At 43.3% G+C, this 27781-nt stretch overlaps 1 protein-coding gene across 3 annotated transcripts in view; it reads right to left on the reverse strand.

Moving 5' to 3' along the window:
• Positions 1-27781, reverse strand: part of DYNC2H1 (dynein cytoplasmic 2 heavy chain 1) — a 166216-nt gene that overhangs the window by 26179 nt on the left and 112256 nt on the right. For all 3 annotated transcript variants that reach the window (XM_081197607.1, XM_081197608.1, XM_081197606.1), the window contains 5 exons: positions 27348-27503; positions 26026-26101; positions 23200-23411; positions 22343-22447; positions 251-367 (listed from right to left, as the gene is read on the reverse strand). In XM_081197607.1, the coding sequence (XP_081053733.1) occupies positions 251-367; positions 22343-22447; positions 23200-23411; positions 26026-26101; positions 27348-27503 (666 nt within the window). The remainder of the gene's footprint in view (positions 1-250; positions 368-22342; positions 22448-23199; positions 23412-26025; positions 26102-27347; positions 27504-27781) is intronic.

Consider the following 27781-nt stretch of genomic DNA (forward strand, 5'->3'; position numbering starts at 1 on the left):
TTGAAAAACTTGTACCAAAAATAGGTCTACCTTACTACAACCTGCAGCCACATTCTTTTCTCTTATAGAAAAAAAATGCATCAGTTGAAAGGAGTCTTTGGTTCCAACAAAATATTATCTGAAATCCATGTTGTACTGAAATTCCCTTTCTGTGGAATGCCCATCTTTCAAATGAATGATACAGACATTTTACCTAGACTGTTCTATTGAAAGTAACACTGAAAACTTTACCAACAAATGACCCTCTTACCTGATTAAGCTTCTTCCATAGATTGAGGACTGGAGAAAGCTCATTAGACCAGATTTCCCTGTCAAATTTGCAGCCAGCAGTTACAGACCTGCTCAAGATCCGAAGCTGTGAAATTACCTGTGAGATAAAAAGATAATATGACAGTGTGTGAACACTTAGACAATTCTCTAGTAAGGTTATGGGTAAGTCAAATAAACAGAATTGTCTTCTGGAGGTTGGGGTGGAATCAAGCACCTCAAATCCGACTCAAGGCTGCAGTACCCTAACTATACATATACATGAATATACATATACATGAATATACATATGCATGTATATTCATGATGGCAATGCAACTATAGCAATCATAAATATGTGCAGGATTAAATCACATATTATTGAAATCCTTGTGATATGGTAGGAGAAGGAAGCAAGCATACATGGTCTTGCTCAGGGGTCGGCAAACTATGGTCCGCGGGCTGGATCTGGCCCAATTGCCCTCTGGATCCGGCCCGCGAATGGTTCTGCAGCCACTGCTTGGATCGTTGCAATCACCATTTTTTCCCCGGGCGCCATTTTTTTTGCGATCCCCCCCCCCGGACTAAATCTCCCAGCATGCTCTGAGGTTGCTCAGACTTCCGCAATACTGGCCAATCCGAAGCCTTAGCAACCTCAGGCCTCCCCTCCAATGGCCGGTTTGACGCGAGCTGGCAGCCAATGGCGACCCTTCCCGAGACTCGCTGCTCCAATCGGGGCGAGGCGCAGGGCAGGGCGCCTTGTTGACATCTAGCTCCGAGAAGGGAGGAGGAGAAGCGAAGGGGCGGGAAGAAGCGGGAGCAGAGGGCCTGCGAGGAGGGAGGAGGAGGAAGAGGAGGAGGACTCTTCTATGCTGCTTGGCGGTGGCACATTAGCAGCACGGTCATGGACACCCCGGGGTAGGGGCCCTTCCCGGCAGGGTGACTGCAGCTTCTCCACACAAACTGAGACCCTCCCCAGCCCAGCCCAGCCCAGCTCACTCCGTCTGAACGTGGTGAGTAGAGGTATCTCAGCCGCTCTGTCTCTGAGGGAGGGAGTGTGCGCATGCATGCACACGTGGTCCGACCCACCACAAGTTCTGAGGGACAGTGAACCAGTCCCCCACAGAAAAAGTTTGCTGACCCCTGGTCTTGCTGCTATCACTATTGAGGCACAGATGGTGGCATTTGTTTGGGCCTATAGAGACAGTCAGCTGTAAGAATGCCATGCACACCCCTCATGCGCCTGTCTTGCAATAAGCCTCGCTAGAGGCTCTGGTGAAGGGGTGGGGGGATCTTTCCAACAAGGAATATTAAAAAATAAGCTGCATTTATTAGTTTTGATCGTAGCAAGAAATCAGTATTTTATCTTTTAAAAAAAAGTTCAACTGGGATTTTTGGAGGTTTAAGTGGGATAGTTTCATTTTACTTCACCCTTGCTGGAATAATAAAATATCTATGAATTGTTATGCATTTTTTTCACAGCAATGCAGTAGCATTGCCCACACTGACATTTATTTATCTTATCAATATTTACAGGCTGCCCTGTAACAGAGCTGTCAGGGTAGCTCCCAAGAAGAAATGAAACAATTTTAAATTCAAGATCAATAAAATAGCGGCATGTTTATTTTCTGTTTACATGTTATTTAAAGTGGTTGTTTCTTCTAAGATTTTAAAACTACAGTGTAGTTCCTGTTTTGCTTGGCCACACAGAACTTTTGAAATAAATAAACATTAATCTTTCTCTAGAGCAAACTATTTAGTTGTTAAATAGTCAGAATTATCCACTTAAAGTCCACCAGTGCATTTTTGATTGATTTTCTAATCTTGAAAAATGTGTGATGATGCACTGTTTCATTTTCTTTGTTTGTCTGATAAATTATGTACTGTTGTTTGGTTCAGTGAAAGCAAATTAAAATAATTTATCAGAGTTGCTAGAACATGAAGCCTCACTAGTTGGTAGTCTGTGGAAGTATTATTTTAACTTTTATAATTGTTGCTATCGATTAATTTGCTAAACATTGAAGAAAACAAATTCAAGCTTTAAAAGGAACATAGACACAAATGGGATTTTTTTTTAACATTTCCATTCTCAAACTAGATACAAAAAATTTTGAATTTTGATGGAAATGCATCACTTAACTTATTGGGAATGTTTTGTTCCTTTGAAAATCGAAAATGCAACCTTGCTTTTTCTGAGCAGAAGCAATATTTCTGCTACTAGATAAAAGAGATTTATACTAAGCCATATACCGTATTTTTTCGTGTATAAAACACCCCAGTGTATAAGATAACCCCTAATTTTTGAGCCCAAAATTAAGAAATAAATATTTTAAACATTCCATGTATAAGAAGACCCCCAATTTTAAACTTTAAAAAATGGGGGGAAATATATTCTTATACATGGGAAAATACAGTAATTAGATGCCCCCCTCCTATTCCTCCCAACATATATAGGATTACAAAAAATATCCTGTCAAATGAGTATATTTTATTGCACTCATATTAGCCAAACTAATCTTTATCTGGTCTCTTAAGAGGAGCAAAATGAAGGTGAAGACTAGTAATTATTTCTTTCATAGGCCAAAACAGAAAAAAGTTTCTCATGCCCTTAGCTGAGTGGTTAACATAACACCAATTTTTTAAAAAAGCTCAGGGTGAATCCTGGAAGTTACACACTGGTTACTTTAATGCTTGTTTCTGGAAAACTGAAAGAGGGGAAAACACTCTAAACCACTATGAAACAATAATGCACTCTGTTTCTAAAGAAAAGAACCCTCAAACAAGCAAAGAAACCACCTTTGTATATAAAAAAATCTTAGCTTGTGACTGAAGTTCTTGCAATCTGAACAACAATTTAAGTACTAGCGGAAAAAGTGCTGTGGAGTTCAAATGAGAATGCAAAGGGCAAGCTGGAAGCCTGGAAAGCAAACTTGGGGTTAGAAAGGCCAGAAATTGAGGAGGTGCTTGCACACTATTTCTTCTTAAGAAAAGTAGAGCTTTTTCCATGGCACAATGCAATGTTAGTGCTGAAAATCCTCTCTCATCCTGAACTTCATAATACTATGTGGCAGTCCTAACCCACCTGGGTTAAATAATTCTACCTTACATTCTAGTTAATGGGCAGGCAAACTAAGGCCAGGGGCCAAATCCGGCCCAATCGGCTTCTGAATCTGGCCCACGGACAGTCCGGGAATCAGCATGTTTTTACATGAGTAGAATGTGTCGTTTTATTTAAAATGCATCTCTGGGTTATTCTGCGGGGCATAGGAATTTGTTCATTTCCCCCCCCCCCAAAATATAGTCCGGCCCCCCACAAGGTCTGAGGGACAGTGGACCGGCCCCCTGCTGAATAAGTTTTCTGACCCCTGTTCTTTCCCATCCATTAATGAACTAAGCCACTAGATGCAAAGGTTGATAGGAAAGGCTCTCTATACACATGAATACAGAAAGGGTTGATTTTCATAAGAAATGTACAATTTAAAGGATAACATCTGAACTGGAAAATAATATATGAACTAAAAGTTGCTTTAATTTTTAGTAACTACATGCATATGTTTAAGTTAATTTTTATATATATTAAAAAATTGATTCTGTTCTGTCTGCAATGTAGTTTAGCTACAGATTTCCCCTACTCTATAATAAAAATGGCTAAACCATTTGTTTATTTAAGCAAATCTACTCAACAGTTTTAACAAGTCACAGAATGTAAACATACATTAAATTCAAAGATAAGTGACAAAAATGAGTTTTGTACAGCTTCTGCAGAATTATCTCTTCAAAACTCTGTGGCAGACTTTTGTACTAAAGTACAAAATCTTTAATGACTTGATTATTTTTTCTTATAAAATCAGCCAATAAACCTTCTTCTACATTTTCACCTCCCCATCAATAGGAAAATAAAAAGGCAAGTACTCTACTGCCACCTACCATATTTAGTTACTGTATAATATATGTGACAGAAATGTTATTTCCTCAGATTTTATCACCTCACTTGAAAATATACTATTTTTTACCATGTTAATGGCAACAGACAGTTTTCAAAATAGGTAGCAGCATCTAAAAATTATGTTATGTGCCTTGAATAAACACTAGCAAAGAAACTCATGAAAGATGACCCTGATTCAATCCAAACGCAGAAAAGCTATTTTCAGTCACATGGTCCACTTTTGATGAATGTAAAATGGAGCCTGTTTTCCAATGCAGTGATTTCCTGCCTCTACTTAACTGCAAGAAAGACTCTTTGGGGAGGTACACATAAACAACTTATTCTTCTCCTAGCCTTTTGCTGGAGCAGCCTGAGGTGTCAAATGATATTTTGCTTCATCTGTACTTTACTGGCTTTCATCGTCTGAAAGAATAACTTTCTGACAGTAAAGACAGTGGAATGGACTCCCTCGGGAGGTGGTGGAGTCTCTGTCATTAAGCAGAGGTTGGATGTCAATCTGTCATGGGTGCTTTAGCTGAGTTTCCTGTATTGCGGGGGGTGGGACTAGATGCTCTGGGGATAATAATAATAATAATAACAACAACAACAATTATTATTATTATTATTATTATTATTATTATTATTATTATTATTTATTTATTTATACCCCGCCCATCTGGCTGGGTTTCCCTAGCCACTCTGGGTGGCTTCCAACTGAATATTAAAAACAATACAGCATTAGACATTAAAAACTTCCCTAAAGAGGGCTGCCGTCAGTTGTCTTTTAAAAGTAAAATTCCAACCCTACAATTCTATGACTGTAATTGCTGTGCTTACTAATAAGTATAGGTAAAGGACCCCTGGACAGTTAAGTCCAGAATTCAACTATGGGGTGGGGCGCTCATCTCTGCTTCCAGGCCAAGGGAGCCTGGAAGTTTGTCCGCAGACAGCTTTTCCAGGTCATGCGGCCAGCATGGCTAAACTGCTTCTGGTGCAACGGGACACTGCCAGAGCGCAGTTTTACATTTCCGTTGCAGCGGTACCTATTTATCTTCTCAAACTGGTATGCTTTTGAACGGCTAGGTTGGCAGGAGCTGGGACAGAGCAACGGGAGGTCATTCCGTTGCATGGATTCAAACTGCCTACTTTTGATTGGCAAACCCAAGAGGCTCAGTGGTTTAGACCACAGCGCCACCCATCTATATCTACAGTCATACCTCGAGTTACAGGAGCTTCAGGTTGCGTTTTTTCAGGTTACGAACCCGTCAAAACCCAGAAGTACCGGAATGAGTTACTTCCGGGTTTCGGGAGTTGTGCACGTGCAGAAGTGCTAAATTGCACTTTGCTCATGCGCAGAAGCGCTGAATCGCAACCTGCACGTGCACATACGCGCCGCTGCGCGCTGCGGGTTGCGAACGTGCATCCCACATGAATCACATTCGCAACCTGAGAGTCCACTGTATATCTATATCTATATCCCATATATATACACACATACACACATATATATACACACACACACACACACACACACATATATATACATATATATATATATATATATATATATATATATATATATGGGTGGTGCTGTGGTATATGCTAGCACAGTACTTAGTTAAGGATATATCTGTACTGGACAAAATTATGGGTAGGTCCATATTGGAAACCTCAACTTATGCAGCGAGAGGAAGGTTAGATGAGAAGCAATAGTGCACTGTTCTATGTCAGGGCTGGCAGCTTGAAAACACACTCAAGGTGGTCAACCCTGAAGACAGGCAGCACATGGCAAATGAGTGTAGAGAGTGCAGGGTGAGACAAAGCAGCTGGGGGACAAACAAGGTCAGAGGATCCGTAGAAGATTCTGAGGATTTTAGGCCAAGGTGAAAACAGAACACCTTCAGCTTTTGTGCCAGCTGACAAATGGCTTAATCATACTGGCCATGTCAGCAAAGAGGCTGCAGTACTTCCTTCTGGCTAACTTTATTGCCAATGGAAAACAGGTTCAAGACACCAGCTTCTCGCTAGTTTGGCAAGCTGACACGAGTGTTGTTAACCAGCTCTCCTTGTCAGCAGTTCTACCATGAGAGAACCATATCTGAGGGAGTGTGGAAGAAACTGGCTGGATCAGGTACATAATTTGAGGTACAAATGATGTTACATGGAAGGAAAGCTTCAGTCAACATATTTCCAGAAAAGAATGTAAAGACTTAAGCCCTAATGTTAAAATCCTTTGTCTCTTGTAATTTGACACTCCTGAAAATGAATTGTTTGTATTTTGGGAAGCTTCCTGGTGCTTGGTTAGATTTAATGTTTGTATTAAGTTAAGTATTTAAATCGAGGGTTACATGAAATCCAACGTTTTACAAATGTTTTAAAAAAGAAAACTGGGATTCTTTCCGTAAGCCTGCCATGAAATGTGTTTTTAAGTATGAAAAATTAAACTGCATAAGCTTCCTCAATGCTTACACCAAATGTCATTTACATTTTTTATCATTTATTTGCTTATATCACTGAGAACTTGACTAAGGATCTGTTAGCATGAGACAGTACTAAAGATTCGTAACTACAATAATGGCACTCTTTGTCAGGATAGTGAATATTATGAGAACATAGATTGTCTCAGTATCCTTCCAATATGCATTCTAGTCTTGTGCATGTCCAAACTATAATTTATGGCAGTGATTTGCAAGATGAGGTTTTTACTAAGTATCAGAAGTAAAATGTGCAGGCTTTATACTATGTCAAGGAACTGCATCAGCATATTTTTCAAGGGAATTAGGTCTTAAAAGCTTGAATACAAATCACAGGAGACATGCTAGCTTATGCAATTTTAACTTAAGCAAACTAAAAGCGAACCTCTCTGTCACAGTGAAAAACCCATTCATTCTGCCAGCTGTGAATATGAATATCATCAAAGTTCAAAACTATGTGCCACTTGTTTCTGTGAAGAGGCCATGTACTGCATTTTATTAGGAATACAGTCAGTTAGTCTTTATCTGTATATAACCGTAAGTCATTATAAATAAGCCAAAAATGAAAAGAAAAAGGAGACCAACAAGCAAACTGATGGATATACTGTGTGTGAACAAACCAAGGGAGTACATTCATTTGAACTGTCCCAGTTACAAAACACAGGGAGACATAGACCCGGTTTGCACCCCTCCTTGCACCTAAGAAACTTGTCAGACATGCAATGCCACTAGATGTTCCATGGCTAGCTAAAATATTTGAATAGGGCATATGCATGTAAAATACAGCATATGAAGGTCTACAGATCACATTGATATTCTAGATAAGATCCATTATTTGGCCATAAAGTCTGGGCCTACATACAATTGATTTTATACATGAACACTGTAATGAAGCATTACACCCATGACTGAAGGAAGAAAGTTCTGCCAGTTGGGAAGGAGGCAAAGCACTTTCTAGCTCCACCACCATACAATAAAGTGAGGATGAGAGAGTTGCTGCTGGGCATGGATGCTGCTGTGAGAAGCAGAGAAAAAACTCTGCTAAAATTCAGGCTTTCTTCTCTCTCTGTGCAGCAGTGGCAGCAGGTGGAGGGGAGACAAAGGAGAGAAAGGAGCTTCGTTCTCCCTTTCAGCCCCGCCCCCCAATGACTGCCACAAACTGCTCTCTGAAGTGCCCCCACTCCATTGAACATTGCTGCTGAAACAAGTGAAGGAGGGGGGAGATGCTTCAGAGAGCAGTTAGGCAAACTTCTCTCTGAAGTGCCTCCCGCACTCCTTTAAAAGGGGGTGGGATAGCCTGTGAGGGGATAGGAAAATGGGTGGGTTAAGGTATAAAGAGAGGATGGGTTGGCCACGTGTTGGGAAAGGGGGGTCGGCAAAGGGAATGGCAAGGGGAGCGAACAGGGGAGGTAGCCCCTAGTAATAAGGTATATTTGTCTAGATCCAGCAGCAGCAGCAGCAGTAGCAGCAGCAGCAGCAGCAGCAGCAAAAACAGCACCTCCTCAGCATCTGTATAACTTGCAGGCAGAAAAAATGTCCCGGTTCTGTTCAGTCATTTGTTATATGGATTTATTCTGCTTTGCATCTCACTCCTCCAATTTAACTAAGAATGTATAGTAACTTTGTTTGCATGTAACACTAAGTCAACAGGGATGCGGGTGGTGCTGTGGGTTAAACCACAGAGCCTAGGACTTGCTGATCAGAAGGTCGGCGGTTCGAATCCCCGCGACGGGGTGAGCTCCCGTTGCTCGGTCCCAGCTCCTGCCAACCTAGCAGTTTGAAAGCACGTCAAAGTGCAAGTAGATAAATAGGTACCGCTCTGGCGGGAAGGTAAACGGTGTTTCCGTGCGCTGCTCTGGTTCTCCAGAAGCAGCATAATCATGCTGGCCACATGACCCGGAAGCTGTACGCTGGCTCCCTCGGCCAATAAAGCGAGATGAGCGCCGCAACCCCAGAGTCGGTCACGACTGGACCTAATGGTCATGGGTCCCTTTACCTTTGCCTCTTTAACACTAAATCAAATCATTTTCAAGCTGCCTCTCTAGTACTGGAAGCTAAACCATGGCTTGCCTTAACATCTGTTTAGCCTCAGTTAGGTTTTTTTCTCTTCCAAACAAACCACAAGCAGTAAGCCCAGAACAAACCTTGGTTAATGCTCATTGTTTGTTTGGAGCAAGGCAAACCACAAGCTCTGATTTGGATGTAACACAAAGCCAAAGCATTGCTTCACTCTCAGTATTGGGCAGGAGGAGGAGGCTGAAATGGCCAGCATGTTCTCACTATTCACCAACATGTAGCATGCAGGTGGCCCAGAACATTGATGCAACATCAGTACACTGGTAAAACACCACACACACTTGACAGAACCCTACATTCAATCCCATCAAGTAATTGTGTTGTGGCAGTGTTTTATGAATGTGCACTGTGCACAGCTACACAAGTGCAAAATATGGCTCTAAAGAAGCTGGATGCGATCACAAATACAATCACATAAAATTGCTTTTGTGGTGTTTTTCAGTTTGTACAAGTGCACATATAAAGAGAAACTCAGAGGAAGGAACTGAAAGCCGAGGGAAAGCGAGCATGCTATGTGCTCTGTATAGTACCATGTACAGAAATCAGAGATTAAAAAATGGTACAATGTAGAATTCCAAATGCATTTGTTCCACTGAGGAAGCAAGTGCAAGTAAATCCAGACTCTAAAATCTAGGATGAAGCCCTCCCATAAAGTTGACAGTAACGGAGGCAATGAATATACTGTCTATTGTGTTTAGGCCACACATACATAAGCACTGGTTGACTAGGATTCCAAGGTTTTTCTTCTGAGAAAGGCATTGCATAGAAATAAGCAATCTTCTGATAGCTTTCCTCAACAGAGGGAAATCAGCTTTTTAATTACCGTATTTTTCTGTGTATAAGATGCCCCCATTTATAAGACGCCCTCATTTTGGGTGACTCCAAATTAAGAAAACACCCCTCAGCATTACCCGCATATAATACAAGCCCCAATTTTAAACCTCTTTTTTTTGGTAAAAAAAACCTAGTCTTATACACGGAAATATATGGTACTTTGGATATATATGATTCGGGATAAGAAGATGGTACCATTTTGAGAAACAAACTTCTCAAATCATCATGCACCATTTAGAAAAACAACTAGTTGTTTGGCTAAGATTTTTCCTTTTTCTTTTAGTAATGCTTGTTGTTAAGTATGAACTGGGTCAAGGTGTAGTCCAAGTGGTAAGTGCCAAAGCTAAATTCCATATTTGAAATCTCAGTATCTTTATATCAGAATTTAAACTAACATGGGCTAAGGGCAGGTTTCACTTTGTCATAGTCATTTTTCATTATTATAAAAATGCACACCTTATTAATCAAAGACTTACAACTACTGTATTATCTGCTGTAAATGGCTGCTGCAACATGATGCAATGTTTCAAGGGCATCGTAAAGTATCTTTATGACAGGAATTTGCAAAGCTGAGGCTCAGAGCCGAGTTCAAAGCTCCATATGGCAATAAGATAACTGAGTGTATGATTGAATAATAAAAAGCAAACAGTGCTTTATAAATGATTTCTGTATCCTTCAATTATGTGGACTAGAAGAAAATAGTGTGAATTTCATGGTTCAGGTCACGTTTATGAAAGGGTAATTTGCAGAGATCCTTGCATACAGTGATAATCGTGTCTGTGTGCATTTATATACCAAAGGCACATATGCAGAATGTCACTAACATTGCTTAGACAGAATACTGGAGTTTTCCTTTTGACTGACTATGCCACTCAGTTCGGAAATGCATTCGTGATGCAGTAAGATTTCAAAGGGGATCCCATGACTCTGCAGTCTGCTGCATTGTGCTGCAGCGTATATTTCTATTCTGCATCAAAGAAGGGCCAGCATGCTTCAACAATGGCTTTCCATGCAGAAAACACATTACAATTGAAATATAAAAAGCTAGAAATAAAAATGATTGTTTCAATGGTTAATTAAAGGATCACCAATATGATCCTTTCTCTTTACTTTTTGTTTAGGATGTAATGTTTAATACAGCAAAATGCATCCTGAAATAACCACCCCTTAATTCAGTTCACCTTTCTTATATGTTAAAGTAATTTATCAGAGGGCTGGATCCCCTGATAAAATAGGGGCTTTTCTATTGCTTCTGATATATCTTGTAAAGAGTGATTGTGTACAGTATTTCTTCAGTTAAGTAGCAGTGAATTGGACTCAGACTTTGGTAAGCTGCAAATGGGCTCACAAAGTGAACCAAAGAGTAAGGCTATAACTCCTTTCTTGTCAAAAATGATTTACGGCTATTAATTGTCAATTAATCTTCATTAAATCTCAGAGAAACTCATTACACCTCAGTGTAACTGAGCTCTAACACAGACATTCCAAACATTTTTCACAGAATAAATTTTAAGTACTTGCATTTTCCTGTTCTTTTTGAATCCGAGAACAGTGCACCCAATACCCATCTCTCATGGATGGTTCAGCAGGATACCATGGCTGATGCTATCCAAAAGTCACCAAGATCTAGTAAGACCAACAAGGTCACATTTCCCCTCTCACTCTCCCTTTAGATGTCATCTATCAGCGCAACCAAGACAGATTCAGCCCCAAACAGATCTGGAGTGGATCTAGATAGTCACTTTCCTCCAGGAATGCCTTAGATAGCTCTATAGTAAAAGGTAAAGGGACCCCTGACCATTAGGTCCAGTCGTGACCGACTCTGGGGTTGCGGCACTCATCTCGCTTTATTGGCCGGGGGAGCTGGCGTACAGCTTCTGGATCATGTGGCCAGCATGACTAAGCCGCTTCTGGCGAACCAGAGCAGCACACAGAAATGCCATTTACCTATTTATCTACTTGCACTTTGTGCTTTGGAACTGCTAGGTTGGCAGGAGCTGGGACTGAGCAACGGGAGCTCACCCCGTCGCAGGGATTTGAACTGCCGACCTTCTGATCGGCAAGTCCTAGATCACCTGCGTCCCAGCACTATAGTAAATTTTGTTTAATCACTGAATTAAATCTGCAGTCATTGTTTTCCATTTCTTTCTGTTACCAGAATCAGAACATTAGAAAATACACCAGATTTAATGGAACTCGTGTATGAACAAGGTAAACTGATACACAGCTTCATTATGGCCATCTTTATGGTTTGTCTGGTGAGATGTTAGCTGCAAAAGCGTATCTCAGAAGCTAGCAGATTTTCACCTTCCATTTGCTTGGTGGAGAAGTGAATGCACACCACCAAAAGCAGCACTTTAATTGACTTGCCCCAAATAGAAAGACATTAAACAATTGACTGGAGTCTAACATTGCACTCTAATCACTGTTGCAGAACCTTCTTTTGAGTATCTGTGCTGACAAGCAACTCAATGTACAATTAATATTGTTTGCACGCCACCTCAAACTTTGAGCAGTGCATGATTCCAAGGTTCCAGGTGCGAAGGACAGCGAAGACTGGTGTCTTTATGATATATGGCTTATTTACACGCTCACACATATACAACCTGAGCCTATGATGGAGGGGTTCACAGAATTAACACCCCGAGAGGGTTTTGCTTCTTCCATAGTCACAACCTTGGATTCTAGCAAAAATGTGGCAGAGCTCTGGCTCCCATCTGTCCAGCCTGCAAGCTTCTAATTGTCTATCATTAAATAGTTGAACTACTACATGATAATATTTTGTTTTAGGAAAAATTAGCTCAGCACATTTAAGATTTAGAGTTAGATAGTATGTATTGGAAGATGGTTTTTCTAGCTCCAATCCCCTTTTTGTATCCTAAATTAAAGCTGCAATCCCACACTCACTCACCTGGTTCTAAGCCCCACTGAACACAGTGAGACTTACTTCTGAGTAGACAGACATATTATTTCACTGTAAAACTGATAACTATTTTCCATTCTCTGGCCAAAGAACTGGCTCTGTGTCAATTGTTCTAAGTTTATTCCTTTGTGTGGTTCTTTCAATGTACCCGGACATATTCTAGCTAGTTATATTCACATGAGGAATGTTTTGCCTGCTAAGTTGACTGAAAATGTTTCTTTAATGTAGCTTGGAAATATTCAATAAAAACTACCCAATATTTGATAGCATATTTCATAAGATTCCAAGTAGCTGGGCTACCACTAATATCATGAGGAGTGAAATCTTCACAAAATTACAGAAAGGGGTCTTTATCATCACACTTCCCATTACTGTGATATATCAACATGAGAGAACCAAAGTTCCCCAAATCTATAGCAGAGAGGCTGTCCATGACTCTACTAACAGATAAGATTTCCCCCTCATATGAAGAGAGAAATTCCTTCTATATATAGAGTCCGGGATAAGACAGAAGAAGAAACCAACACCTTCCTTAGCATGGTCTATACAACACAGGTTCAACACAACTGTTCTGAGTATGAAGAGGCGTCAGATCCTTTATCTGAATCTCATCACCTTTGATCAATTATCCCTCAGAATGAATTATTTTCCTTTGTTGTTGTTTAGTCGTGTCCGACTTTTCGTGACCCCATGGACCAGAGCACGCCAGGCACTCCTGTCTTCCACTGCCTCCCGCAGTTTGGTCAGACTCATGTTGGTAGCTTTGAGAGCACTGTCCAACCATCTCATCCTCTGTCGTCCCCTTCTCCTTATGCCCTCCATCTTTCCCAGCATCAGGGTCTTTTCCAGGGAGTCTTCTCATGTGGTGGCCAAAGTATTGGAGCCTCAGCTTCAGGATCTATCCTTCCAGTGAGCACTCAGGGTTGATTTCCTTAAGAATGGATACGTTTGATCTTCTTGCAGTCCATGGGACTCTCAAGAGTCTCCTCCAGCACCATAATTCAAAAGCATAAATTCTTCGGCGATCAGCCTTCTTTATGGTCCAGCTCTCACTTCCATACATCACTACTGGGAAAACCATGGCTTTAACTATACGGACCTTTGTTGGCAAGGTGATGTCTCTGCTTTTTAAGATGCTGTCTAGGTTTGCCATCGCCTTTCTCCCAAGGAGCAGGCGTCTTTTAATTTCATGACTGCTGTCACCATCTGCAGTGATCATGGAGCCCAAGAAAGTAAAATCTCTCACTGCCTCCATTTCTTCCCCTTCTATTTGCCAGGAGGTTGTGAGGGTTTGATTAGCTGCTTGTGCGTGAAAACGTGCTCCCTCAGAGTTTGTGCGCCCCCACAAACCTCCGTGTGTGACGGAGCTCCTCAGACATGTCTGCTCTAGTCACTAGTAGAGTCCGACAGTGGCTGCCTGCGGAAGCGTTTCCAGCAAAGAAGTTCCTTAACGGAAACGCGTCTCCTGGACTCACGGCGTGACAGTTTCCTGCGAGGTATGGGTCTCCCTATGGGAGACTCCGATACCTCCCCACTGTTCTCGCTGGAAGCCTCCCTGAGCCCTCCCTCCTGCTCGCATTCCCTCAGAGACCCACTCCTCCCCCTGCTGGTCCCTGCTTCAGCAGTTGAGTCTCTTTCATCCTGCCTGAGTCCCTCCACCACCTGATGCTCTGATGGCAGTTCCCTGACATCCACTTCCCCTCCAGGGCCCCCCTCACCCCCTCCCAATTCCTCCCCCCTGGGAGGTGAAGGGCTAAAACCCCGAAACGAATCTTCCTCATCTTCTGACGTCTCGAACAATTCTCTCCATCGATCGTCGTCCTGGCCAGCTGAATCCTCCTCCTCTTCAGAATCTGGGAACCCCTCCAACTCCTCTTCCTCGTCGGTGGTGGCAAAGTATTCCCTTCGGAACCTCGCTACAGGCTGAGGTTTACGTGGGAACCTCTGATGAAAAGTCTCTATTAAAACCTCGTCATTGACATCCTCTGCCCTAACCCAGGTGTTTTCCGACTCCGGTTCCCCTTCCCACATTACCAAATACTCTACTTGATCTCCCTTCCACCTGGAATCGAGGATCTCCGCTACATGGTAGCTGTGTTCCTTCTCCTCCATTGCTGGTCCCCTAGTGACCCTCCCCTCACTGTCTCCTCTATACGGTGACAGCAACGACCTGTGAAAAACTGGGTGCAGCTTCATGTGGTTCGGTAACCGGAGCCTGAAAGCCACTGGATTGACCTGCTGTATGACTTCAAACGGACCCAGCCTTTTGGGTCTTAATTTCTTACAACCTCCTTTGAATGGCAACCCTTGGGTTGACAGCCACACCTGGTCCCCCACCCTGATGCTTTCACCTTCCCTTCTGTTTTTGTCTGCTTGCCTCTTATATTCCTCCTTAGCCCTGTTTAAGTTGAGTTGGAGCTGGCGATGGATCGCTTCCATTTCTTCCACGAACTGTTCTGCAGCTGGAACGCTCCAGTTCTCCCCCTCCCCCCCTGGGAAGGCTCTGGGATGGCACCCGTGATTAGCCAAAAAGGGGCTCATCCCCGTGGACACGTTCTCTGCATTGTTGTAGGCAAATTCTGCCAACGCCAGCTTCTCCACCCAATCATTCTCTCTGTCATTAACATAACACCTCAAATATTGTTGGAGAACCCCATTTGCTCTTTCCGCCTGCCCGTTGGTTTCAGGATGACGGGCCGTCGAGAAATTAACCTCTACATGCAGTAAGCTCATGAGCTTCCTCCAGAACCTGGAAGTAAATTGTTTCCCTCGGTCTGAAACCACCCTCAAGGGGGCGCCATGCAACCTAAACACATTCTCTACAAACAATTTGGCGGTTTCTTCTGCTGTAACCGCATGTGAGCAGGCTATGAAGTGGGCCATTTTAGTTAACAGGTCTACTACAACCATGATGGCTGTTTTCCCTCTAGACCTTGGCAGATCAGTCATGAAATCTATTGCCACTGCTTCCCACGGTCTCTCAGGTGTGGGCAGTGGTTCTAATAAACCAGCCGGCGCCTGCCTCTCCCCCTTGGCTCTTTGGCATTGTTCACACCCTCTCACATACTCCCGCACATCTTCCCTGACCTTGGGCCACCAAAATTCCCTGGTAACCAGCCACATGGTTTTGTGTTGCCCAAAGTGCCCTGCTGTGGGGCTATCGTGCAGCTGCTTGAGTACTTTCTCCCTCAATTCCCCTTCAGGTATATATAACGCTCCCTTATAATACAATGCCCCATTTCTCTCCTCAAAACCACCGGGTTTGTCTTCCTCCCCTCTGAGATCCCTGAGTTTCCCCTGGGCGTATGCATCCTGCACCGTACCCTCTACCAATTCCCTTTGCCCCACCAAAGTCGCCCCACACACCCAGCGGTCCTCTGGAATGATATGGGTTTCTTCGGGTGCTCCCTCCCCCTCCAAATATTCAGGTTTGCGTGAGAGAGCGTCCGCCCTAACATTCTCTGGGCCTGGCACATAACAAATCTCAAAGTTAAATTTGGAGAACTCTTGGGCCCATCTCAACTGCCTTTGGTTGAGCACTCGCGCCGTTCTCCAGTACTCTAGATTTTTATGGTCCGTGCACACTTGCACTTTATGTTGTGCACCAACTAGCAGATGCCTCCATCTCCGGAACGCCTCATGAATAGCAAGCAGTTCTCGGTCGTACACCGTGTAGTTCCTCTCGGATTTGTTCAGCTTCCGCGAGAAGAAGGCACACGGACGCCACTCCGACTCCTCCTTCCCCGGCTGCAGAAGAAGCACCGCCCCTATGGCTCTGTCAGATGCGTCTGTTTCAACCCTTAGCTTCTTTCGTAAATCCACATGCAGAAGTTGTTCTTCAGAGGCGAAGGCCCTTTTCAGTTCCTCAAACGCTCGCTCCGCCTCCGCCGTCCATACAAACTTCTTCTTACTGCTGAGACAGTCAGTGATGGGCGCCGTCAGATGGGCGAAGTTGCGGATGAACTTACGATAAAAGTTTCCAAACCCTAGGAACCTCTGCACATCCTTCTTGGTTTTGGGTGTTTTCCATTCCAGCACTGCCTGTACCTTGCCGGGATCCATGGCCAATCCCTTGTCTGACAGGCGGTACCCCAGGAATTCCACCTCCTTGGTATGGAACCGACACTTCTCCAGTTTGACCCACAGCCTGTTGGCTTGCAGTCTGCTCAACACTTCTCTGACGTCTCTCACATGTTGCTCCTCATTCTCAGAATACACCAACACATCATCTAGAAAGGCAACGCAATTCTTGTAGAGCAAAGGGCCCAGCACGTGGTTCATAAAAGATTGAAAACACGCGGAGCCTGCTTGTAATCCAAATGGCATAACGAGGTATTCAAACGCCCCCAAAGGGGTAAACATGGTGGTTTTCCATTCATCCCCTTTCCTTATGCGTATCAGGTTGTACGCCCCCCTTAGATCCAGCTTTGTGAAAATCTTTCCCTTCCTCACCATGGTCAAAATATCATCAATTCTGGGCATAGGGAACGCCACCGGTTCAGTCACTGCATTCAGCCGCCTAAAATCACATACAAGTCTCGGCTTGTCCGCATTTTTTTTGTCCACAAAGAACACTGGGCTCCCCCCTGCTGCTTTGGACTCTCTGATGAAGCCTCTCTTCAGGTTCTTGTCAATGAACCCTCGCAACTCCTGCATTTCCCTGTCTGACATGGCATACAACTTGCCCACGGGAAGCTGTGCTCCAGGGAGTAAATTGATCTGACAATCAAAGGGTCTATGAGGTGGTAGTTGGTCAGCTTCCTTCTCACTGAACACGTCGCTGAGATCTGCATACTGTGGTGGTACCTTCACCTTCCCCATTACTTCAGTCCCTGCTAGGGTGGCTTGGGCCCCTACTGAACCCTTCTCCCCTTTGCAGTGTTCTAGGCAATGTGCTGAACCAAAGGACACCACTCTTTGATGCCAGCCAACCAGCGGATCATGTAGAGCTAGCCAGCTCATTCCCAAAATAATGGGAGCGCCTCCCAGGGTGGCCACATTAAACGCTATCAGTTCTGTGTGCCTTGCCACCCTCATTATCATTGGGACAGTCTGCAAGCGGACTCCTCCTCCCAACAACTCCCTGCCATCAATCGTGGTCACCTGCAGGGGGTTGCTTAAAGGGATGGTCTGTATCTGGTGTTCAGCAGCAAACTCCTTGCTCATAAAATTGCAGGAGCTGCCTGAGTCCAATAGCGCCTTTATTTTTAGGGGGTGCCCATTCTGCAGCTCTAGCGACACTTCAATCACTAGAGCCGGTCGAGGAGCTTCTGGCACGGGCACTTTCACTGCTCTTTGGCCTGGCTGCAGTGCCCCAATTGTGGCAACCAGGCGTTGGCTTTTACCTGCTCCGCTCCCCCTTCTTCTCCCCCCTCAACAGCTCCCACCATCCCTTGCCATTCCTTCCTCTGGGGGCAGACTCTGGCAAAGTGGCCTGGCTGTTGGCAGAGATAGCATTTCCGGGGGCCCTTTCCCTCCTTCTTAGCTCCCTCGCTGGTTTTTGAAAATGCGCGCGCGCGCGCTGTTCCGATTTCCATCGGCTCTGCCGGCGGGAAAGCTGGCTCAGGAATGTCTGGAATGCGGAACTCCTTCCAACGTTCCCCTCTCCCTTCCCGCCTCTCCAAGGCTCTTGCCTCCTGCCGCGCTCCTATGGTCAGCGCAGATTTGGTCAGCTGATCCATAGACTCCGCCCTGGGGCTCCGTGCCAGCTCGTCTTTCACCCCCGAAGAAAGACCTTCTTCAAATAGCATTTGAACGGGTGCCGCCGATAAATCCCAACTCAGTCTGTGAATCAGCATGGTAAACTCAGTCCAATATTCACGGACAGATCGACTCCCCTGCTTACAAGCCATTAGCTGTCTGCGCACCACCCCTTCCTCAATATCGCTGGAAAACATGATATCCATTGCACGAAAGAACTTCATTGTGTCCTTTAGTATGTCATTGTGCGTTGCCATTAGGGGTCGAACCCAGTCTCTAGCCCCTTTCTCAAGATGCCCAATTACAAAAGCAACTCGCGATTCCTCATCAGGGAACTCATCGAACTGCACATTAAGGGCATATTGCATCTCTGTCCTAAAAGCATGGTAGTCCTTGGGGTCCCCCCCAAATTTCTGCACCAATCCTGGTACCTTTCTGGGGAATTGAGTGGCTCTCCCCTTCTTGTCTGCATCCTGAGCCCTTCTCTCCTCCAGCCTCGCCGTCTGCAGGGCCAGTTGAACCTCCAACGCTCGGTATCTATCTTCCAAGCTTGGACCAGCTCCAGCCCCTGCTCCTCCGGTTCCGGTTGGTTCGCTCATGATGCCTTCTCTTGCACAGGCAGCGTACAATGACTGTCGGACTGCTGTCAGGGTTTGATTAGCTGCTTGTGCGTGAAAACGTGCTCCCTCAGAGTTTGTGCGCCCCCACAAACCTCCGTGTGTGACGGAGCTCCTCAGACATGTCTGCTCTAGTCACTAGTAGAGTCCGACAGTGGCTGCCTGCGGAAGCGTTTCCAGCAAAGAAGTTCCTTAACGGAAACGCGTCTCCTGGACTCACGGCGTGACAGTTTCCTGCGAGGTATGGGTCTCCCTATGGGAGACTCCGATACCTCCCCACTGTTCTCGCTGGAAGCCTCCCTGAGCCCTCCCTCCTGCTCGCATTCCCTCAGAGACCCACTCCTCCCCCTGCTGGTCCCTGCTTCAGCAGTTGAGTCTCTTTCATCCTGCCTGAGTCCCTCCACCACCTGATGCTCTGATGGCAGTTCCCTGACAGAGGTGATGGGCCCAGTGGCCATGATCTTCGTTTTTTTGATGTTGAGCTTCAGACCATATTTTGCGCTCTCCTCTTTCACCCTCATTAAAAGGTTCTTTAATTCCTCCTCACTTTTTGCCATCAAGGTTGTGTCATCTGCATATCTGAGGTTGTTGATATTTCTTCCAGCGATCTTAATTCCGGCTTGGGATTCATCCAGCCCAGCCTTTCGCATGATGAATTCTGCAAATAAGTTAAATAAGCAGGGGGACAATATACAGCCTTGCCGTACAGTGGTACCTCACAAGACGAATGCCTCGCAAGACAAAAAACTCGCTAGACGAAAGGGTTTTTTGTTTTTTGAGCTGCTTCGCAAGACGATTTTCCCTATGGGCTTGCTTCGCAAGACGGAAACGTCTTGCAAGTTTGTTTCCTTTTTCTTAACACTGTTAATACAGTTTCGACTTGACTTCGAGGAGCAACTCATAGAACGCGGTGTGGTAGACTTTTTTGAGGTTTTTAAAGACTTTGGTGATTTTTGAAGCTTTTCCAAAACTTTCCCGACACCGTGTTTTGCAAGACAAAAAAAATCGCAAGACGACAAAACTCGCGGAACGAATTAATTTCGTCTTGCGAGGCACCACTGTACTCCTTTCCCAATTTTGAACCAATCAGTTGTTCCATGTCCAGTTCTAACTGTAGCTTCTTGTCCCACATAGAGATTTCTCAGGAGACAGATGAGGTGATCAGGCACTCCCATTTCTTTAAGAACTTGCCATAGTTTGCTGTGGTCGACACAGTCAAAGGCTTTTGCATAGTCAATGAAGCAGAAGTAGATGTCTTTCTGGAACTCTCTAGCTTTCTCCATAATCCAGCGCATGTTTGCAATTTGGTCTCTGGTTCCTCTGCCTCTTCTAAATCCAGCTTGCACTTCTGGGAGTTCTCGGTCCACATACTGCTTACGCCTGCCTTGTAGAATTTTAAGCATAACCTTGCTAGCGTGTGAAATGAGTGCAATTGTGCGGTAGTTGGAGCATTCTTTGGCACTTCCCTTCTTTGGGATTGGGATGTAGACTGATCTTCTCCAATCCTCTGGCCACTGCTGAGTTTTCCAAATTTGCTGGCATATTGAGTGTAGCACCTTAACAGCATCATCTTTTAAAATTTTAAATAGTTCAGCTGGAATATCATCACTTCCACTGGCCTTGTTATTAGCAATGCTTTCTAAAGCCCATTTGACTTCACTTTCCAGGATGTCTGGCTCAAGGTCAGCAACCATACTACCTGGGGTATACGAGACATCCATTTCTTTCTGATATAGTTCCTCTGTGTATTCTTGCCATCTCTTCTTGATGTCTTCTGCTTTTGTTAGGTCCTTCCCACTTTTGTCTTTTATTATGGAAATCTTTGTACAAAATGTTCCTTTCATATCTCATATTTCATATCCTTTCTTGAACAGATCTCTGGTTTTTCCCATTCTATTGTTTTCCTCTATTTCTTTGCATTGCTCGTTTAAGAAGGCCTTCTTGTCTCTCCTTGCTATTTTTTGGAAATCTGCATTCAGTTTCCTGTATCTTTCACTATCTCCCTCACATTTTGCTTGCCTTCTCTCCCCCGCTATTTGTAAGGCCTCGTTGGACAGCCACTTTGCTTTCTTGCATTTCCTTTTCATTAGGGTGGTTTTAGTTGCTGCCTCTTGTATAACGTTACGAGCCTCCATCCATAGTTCTTCAGGCACTCTGTCCACCAAATCTAAATCCTTAAACCTGTTCCTCACTTCCACTGTGTATTCATAAGGGATTTGACTTAGATTTTATTTTACCGGCCCAGTGGTTTTTCCTACTTTCTTCAGTTTAAGCTTGAATTTTGCTATAAGAAGCTGATGATCCGAGCCACAGTCAGCTCCAGGTCTTGTTTTTGCTGACTGTATAGAGCTTCTCCATCTTTGGCTGCAGAGAATATAATCAATCTGATTTCAATGCTGCCCATCTGGTGATGTCCATGTGTAGAGTCGTCTCTTGTGTTGTTGGAAAAGAGTGTTTGTGATGACCAGCTTGTTCTCTTGACAAAACTCTATTAGCCTTTGCCCTGCTTCGTTTTGAACTCCAAGGCCAAACTTGCCAGTTGTTCCTTTTATCTCTTGACTCTCTACTTTAGCATTCCAATCCCCTATAATGAGAAGAACATCCTTCTTTGGTGTCACTTCTATAAGGTGTTGTAAGTCTTCATAGAACTGGTCAATTTCAGTTTCTTCAGCACCAGTGGTTGGTGCATAAACTTGGATTACTGTGATGTTAAAAGGTCTGCCTTGGATTCGTATCGAGATCATTCTATCATTTTTGAGATTGCATCCCAGTACAGCTTTCGCCACTCTTTTGTTGACTATGAGGGCCACTCCATTTCTTTTACGGGATTCTTGCCCACAGTAGTAGATGTGATTGATGGTCATCCGAACTGAATTCGCCCATTCCCGTCCATTTTAGTTCACTGATGCCCAGGATGTCAATATTTATTCTTGCCATCTCATTTTTGACCACATCCAACTTACCAAGGTTCATGGTTCTTACATTCCAGGTTCCTATGCAATATTTTTCTCTACAGCATTGGACTTTCCTTTCGCTTCCAGGCATATCCGCAACTGAGCGTCCTTTCGGCTTTGGCCCAGCCGCTTCATCAGCTCTGAATCTACTTGTACTTGTCCTCCGCTCTTCCTCAGTAGCATGTTGGACGCCTTCCGACCTGAGGGGCTCATCTTCCAGCATCATAACTTTTATATGCCTGTTGTCTTTGTCCATGGAGTTTTCTTGGCAGGGATACTGGAGTGGCTTGCCAGTTCCTGCTCCAGGTGGATCACGTTTGGTCAAAACTCTCCACTATGACCTGTCCATCTTGGGTGGCCCTGCACGGCATAGCTCATAGCTTCTCTGAGTTATTCAAGCCCCTTCGCCACGGCAAGGCAGTGATCCATGAAGGGGCTTATTTTCCTTACTTTTCCCTAAAAAGGGAACGAGCCTGGAAGCAATAGAACTCACTATCACAGGGAACCCTGTAAGATTTATTTTTGAACAGATATGATCTTTTTAGCAAGTGACATGTGACATCTTGATAATAAACAAGCAAACAAATGCTTACTAGAGAACTGGTCATTCGTTGAGATGAGCGAGCAATGTTGGCAGGCAAGCCGAAGAAATCAGGTTTATCATCTTCTGGAAGACTTTCAATAACATGACGGTAATCCTATGCAAAAAGGAAAACTGGTATTCAATATGTAATTAAAAAATCTCCAAGCACTCTTATTTTAATGAAATGAAGAGAGACATGTGAGTAATATACTTTGGAAATAAATTTCAGATTTAGATTTCAGTCTTTTAGTTATGTTCTTAGCCAGCTGAGGTCTGAATACACTAAAAAATATATAATTTTGAATACACCCATAGATATGGTTAATATTATTAATCAATCTAAGTGACACAAAATTAAAAAAAAACTTAATAAGCTTAAACTTGATAATAAAGTAACTACTGTAACAATAAAATCATTAGGGCTGTAATCCTATATACATTTCCTTGGGAGTAAGTTTGAGTGAGCTCAATTCAATTTACTTCTGAGTAAAAATTCTTAGAATAATGTGGCGGTTAATAGTAAAACAACAAGAGATGTTTTTAAAATGCAGCTTATCATATGCTCAAATCAGGAAAAGACGTCTAATGATTACCCACAATCCAAAAAACCCACGAGCCCAGTATTTGTATTTTTTATAACTGTACTACTAGTTCTGACAGAATAAGGTAGCTATAAGTCTCTAAGTCTGAGATTCTCTCAGTTCTGGTCAGCCTTCAGCATGCCAGCAGCCATAATAAAACAAGTATTTAATAGTACTAAAGTTGGTCCACAATTAAGCAACAAGAAGCATAATCACCTGCCAATTTAATAAAGCCAAAGAAAATTAATATTATTTTAACATCTGATAAGAAGGGACACATACTCACCAATATATTGCAGGAGCTAGGGAGAGTGATAGAATATGGAAATCTGCTCATCTTCTTGCCCCGGAAATTTGAGTCAGGAATGACTCTGGAATTAAAAAACTGTTCCAGGTATGATCTAAGGACTCTCATATCAAAGTAATTATCTATACGACCTCCATAAATAGCATTTTCCAATAAACCATGCACGAATTCCCACTGAAAATCTTTGGCGCCTGTAAATTATTAAATATAAAGAATGTAAAAATATGGCACAATGGCTTGGTTTCGGATTTCATCAATAAAGCAATCTTTAATACAGTGGGCAAATATATTCTGCCATGCAGTGACTCATGTCTATGCAGATGACCTAATGTTTTCGTTTAACTATGACATTACCTCCATTCTAGATCCCTAAGGAGCCTTAACCATTCTGGCCTCAGGGACATTAAACAGTCCCTCTTTCCTTATAGCAAATCATAAGTATCCCCAGCAGCTGAGGATACACTCTAGAAAGTGAAATCTATCCTGTGGTACTTCGGTTTATGAACTTAATCCGTTCCGGAAGTCCGTTCTTAAACCAAAACTGTTCTTAAACCGAGGTGTGCTTTCCCTAATGAGGCCTCCCACCACCGGTGCCCTTACACCGTTCAGATTCCGTTCTTAGACCGAGGTAAAGTTCTCAAACCAAGACACTATGTCCAGTTTTGCGGAGTTTGTAAACCAAATCGTTCTTAAGCCGGACTGTTCTTAAACCGAGGTACCACTGTATACCAAATAAGAGAATGTAAAGACAATTTCTTGGAGCATATTCCCAAAGCATTAGAACCCTCCCCTTCCCCAAAGTGCAGTAGGAATGAGAGACAGCCACTTCAAATGGAGATTCCTTTTTTTTCTTACCTGTTTACCTTCCTTCCCCAGTCTCAACAAAAAGCTTCTACTTAAACTTTCTCTGTGTGTGTTTTTAACGTACTGTGGTAGCTCTGCCTAACTTGGCAGCTATCTTTTTAATTTCCAAGTGATCTATTTTCAGATGTGTTGAGAAGAAAAGCGTGACAGAGAAAAATAGTCTGGCTAGGATTTTTGGGAAGTTGTGGGATATGCCCTTTCCCCACACTTTTTGGTGTTTGCATCTGTGCCTGTTTCAGGCTTGAGTTTTGGCATTAGAGATACTTTTTCTTTCTTTCTGGAAGTGAGGCTTAAAGTCTTCAGTTTCAAACAACCCACCACCTCATCAACCTGTACGCACTGATAACTTCCTCTGCCCAACCTCCCATAGTGTAACTTCCCACATAATGCGCAGGGTGGAAGCTTAGATTAGCTCCAGAGAAGTTGCTGATTTGGGATGAATTGTACCAACACAGAGGGAACTTGAGCTGTCTGATGCTTCAGTATTTCTTGAACAAGGAACATCTCTCAAAGAGGGAGTGCCCTGGGCATTATTTTGAGTTATGCTCAGTCTTGGAAACCACTTCCAATGTTATTTTTAGGCTTTAAAATATGTGAAGCAAGAAGAAGAGGTCTCTGAGCATATGGCGGGAGAGAAAAAACTGAAGCCTCCCAGAATTCTATGCTCTCCTGCCTTGTCACTAGATGAGATCATACCCAACCAGTGAATGGATTCCGACCGACCGACGCAAATAGTGTTTTACCCTTCTTCTGGAGTAATTTCTATCTTACTGGTTACATGGGTGATGAACGAAAAGTGCTTCTAGGTGAAAGGAAGTGCATGGCACACCAAGATTCATACTAATAGGCATGGTAAACAGGTAAAGGGACCCCCTGACCATTAGGTCCAGTCGTGACCGACTCTGGGGTTGTGGCGCTCATCTTGCTTTATTGGTAGGGAGCCGGCATACAGCTTCCAGGTTATGTGGCCAGCATGACTTAAGCCGCTTCTGGCGAACCAGAGCAGCGCATGGAGATGCCGTTTACCTTCCCACCGGAGCGGTACCTATTTACAACAGTAAATTTGGAAAGTCAGTTGCCTTGTGACATATATTTTATTTGTATTCAAAGAATCACTTGCTGTACTAGATAAAGAGACCTTAGAGGCAACCAGCTGCCTTTTGTAGCTGCAATGGAAAAGGAAAAAACCCACTCAAGGCAGCCAGCTGCTTATTGCTGGCTCTGCTGCAGCAGTGGCAAAAAAGCCCCCTGTAACAGCCAGCTGGACTTCACATTCCTCTTAAACTAATGGAACAAGTTCTTTGCAAGATTTAAAAGAATTACCGTATTTTCCCATGTGTAAGAAAATGTTTTTTACTAAAATAAAATAGTCAAAAATTGGGGGTCATCTTATACACGGATGGTGAATGCACAAGGGTCTGGGTTTGGGATCTGTGTGAAGGCGGCCAGCGATCTTCTCCCCTCCGCCCCTTGCTTCAAAAGAGGGGACAGAGGGGAAGGCGCATGCCTTGCCCTCTCTCCCCGGACCCCTTTTGAACCAAGGGGCGGCAATGGGGAGAAGCGACCTTCTCCCCTCCACCCCTTGCTTCAAAAGAGGGGACAGAGCGGCGCTTCCCCTCTGTCCCCAGACGGTCTCCATAGGAACGCATTGATTGATTTTCAATGCATTCCTATGGGAAACCGTGCTTCACAAGACGAAAAACTCGCAAGAAGAAAAAACTTGCGGAACGAATTAATTTTGTCTTGCGAGGCACCACTGTAAACAATATTTTGGATCAATGCTTTGGTGGTTCTGCTTTGGTGGTTCCCTAGTCTTTTCCGCTATTGTTAGCCTTCCATTCTTTGTTAAGTTCAAATATGGGAAGCTCACATGGATTTATGGTTTTAGCAAAATGAAGTCAGACAATGAAATCAGAGTTCCCTGAGAACAAGATGACTCACCTTCAAAGAGTCTGTCAATAATGTCATACCCTGCACGAAGATCAGATAAAGAAAATTCATAAAATTTGGTCCAGCCCTGTAAGAGAAAAGGCAGTTTCTATTACCCATTATTAAATGTGCATGGCCATATGATGATAAGAAAATGTTCAAAACTATGTATCATGGAGAAACATAGTAAAAAAAATTGGAAAAGAAAACTACTAAGGCACCCTAGACCAAAAATGTTCTACAGGTCTGAGTGAATGATTACTGACCAGTAAATAATGAAAGAACTTCCAAAACAGTCTGTTAACCTATAGATTGCCACCACCCAGATTTCTAGGACTGCTAGCTATCCCAGAAACACACAACACACTGAACTTCTATGTCATTCAGGCCCTACATGCAAGGCAATGTTTCTGAGCAATGCAGAGATCCAGAATTCTTAATTAATTTACAATGCTTTTAGCCTGAATTTTGGGAAGAAGAAAAAAAACGCTTAACATTGAAGAATAATGTTATTTTCAAATGCTTTAAAATTCAAAAGTCTCAGGGGGGAAAAAACCCAAGTGTGAGGATCCAAATTAATCACAGGGGCACCACACAAGACAACAAGGCAGGGTTAGCTTTGGCAAGTGAGGAAAGAGTCTTATTTCATTTAAGTCACGGTGACCTACCAAAGTAAAATAAGAGCAAGTATCAATTTTGTGGGGGGTAAAAAAAAACACCCCAAACTTGCCCTTGACAGCTTTCTCAAGGCATAGGTCCAAACCAAACAAATTGTAAGAATTTATGACAGCTGCATGGCCTGCAGGCATTTAAAACAGCTTCTTTCAACCAAAACTCCAGTTTGGGAAAACAAACCTCAGTTACTACATTGTAACAGTTCATTTTAGTGCAAGTAAATGGTGGAAGCTAGTGGGGTTTAGCATGGGATCTTCTGTTAGGTGGACATGGAACAACAGCTATTATATGAAACAAGCTGTTTCTTTATAAAGTTTCTCCCATACAACAGAAATAATGTTAGCTTACAAAAAATAAAAGTTCACTGAATTCAATTAGATCTACCCACCCACCCCTTACTTTTTCAGCACTGGTCTTTATGGTTCAATCTTTATAATAATAAATAATAATAATAATTTTTTATTTATACCCCGCCCTTCCCGGTTCAGAAAACCAGGCTTAGAGCAGCTAACAACAAATTTAAAACACTTAATTGATTTAAAATCAAGAAAGGGAAGGTGCACAATTTATTTTAAAATTAAAAATACATCTAAAATGAAAGGAAACAAATAGCAACCGAAAAACAAGATAAAAACATAAGCAATGAGTAAGACTCATACCTGAGGGATATAATTTCTTCTTTCTTGACATGCAGCATGAAACCAAGCCAGGCTAAAGAGAGCATGGGCTCGAGACAAATTCCCTTTTTTGCTAATTTGCTCCGGACTCCAAGATTCATAAGTTCGCAGTAAGTTCTTTTTCAGGCCTGGAGGTGCCTATGGAAGAAAATAAAGTCTTAGTATAAAAATTGTATCTGCAAGCAGAAGTCATGCAATAGGGCTTTACCGTTCCTGTCCTCTCCTTCCCGCTACAGCCCATTGTGACACACAGCAGGGGACACAAAGAGTTACAATGGAGATGTTGTTGTTGTTGTTGTTTAGTCGTTTAGTCGTGTCCGACTCTTCGTGACCCCATGGACCAGAGGATGCCAGGCACTCCTGTCTTCCACTGCGTCCCGCAGTTTGGTCAGACTCATGTTGGTAGCTTCGAGAAC

The sequence above is a fragment of the Podarcis bocagei genome (assembly GCF_964188305.1).
Source record: "Podarcis bocagei genome assembly, chromosome: 6".
Classification (NCBI taxonomy): Eukaryota; Metazoa; Chordata; class Lepidosauria; order Squamata; family Lacertidae; genus Podarcis; species Podarcis bocagei.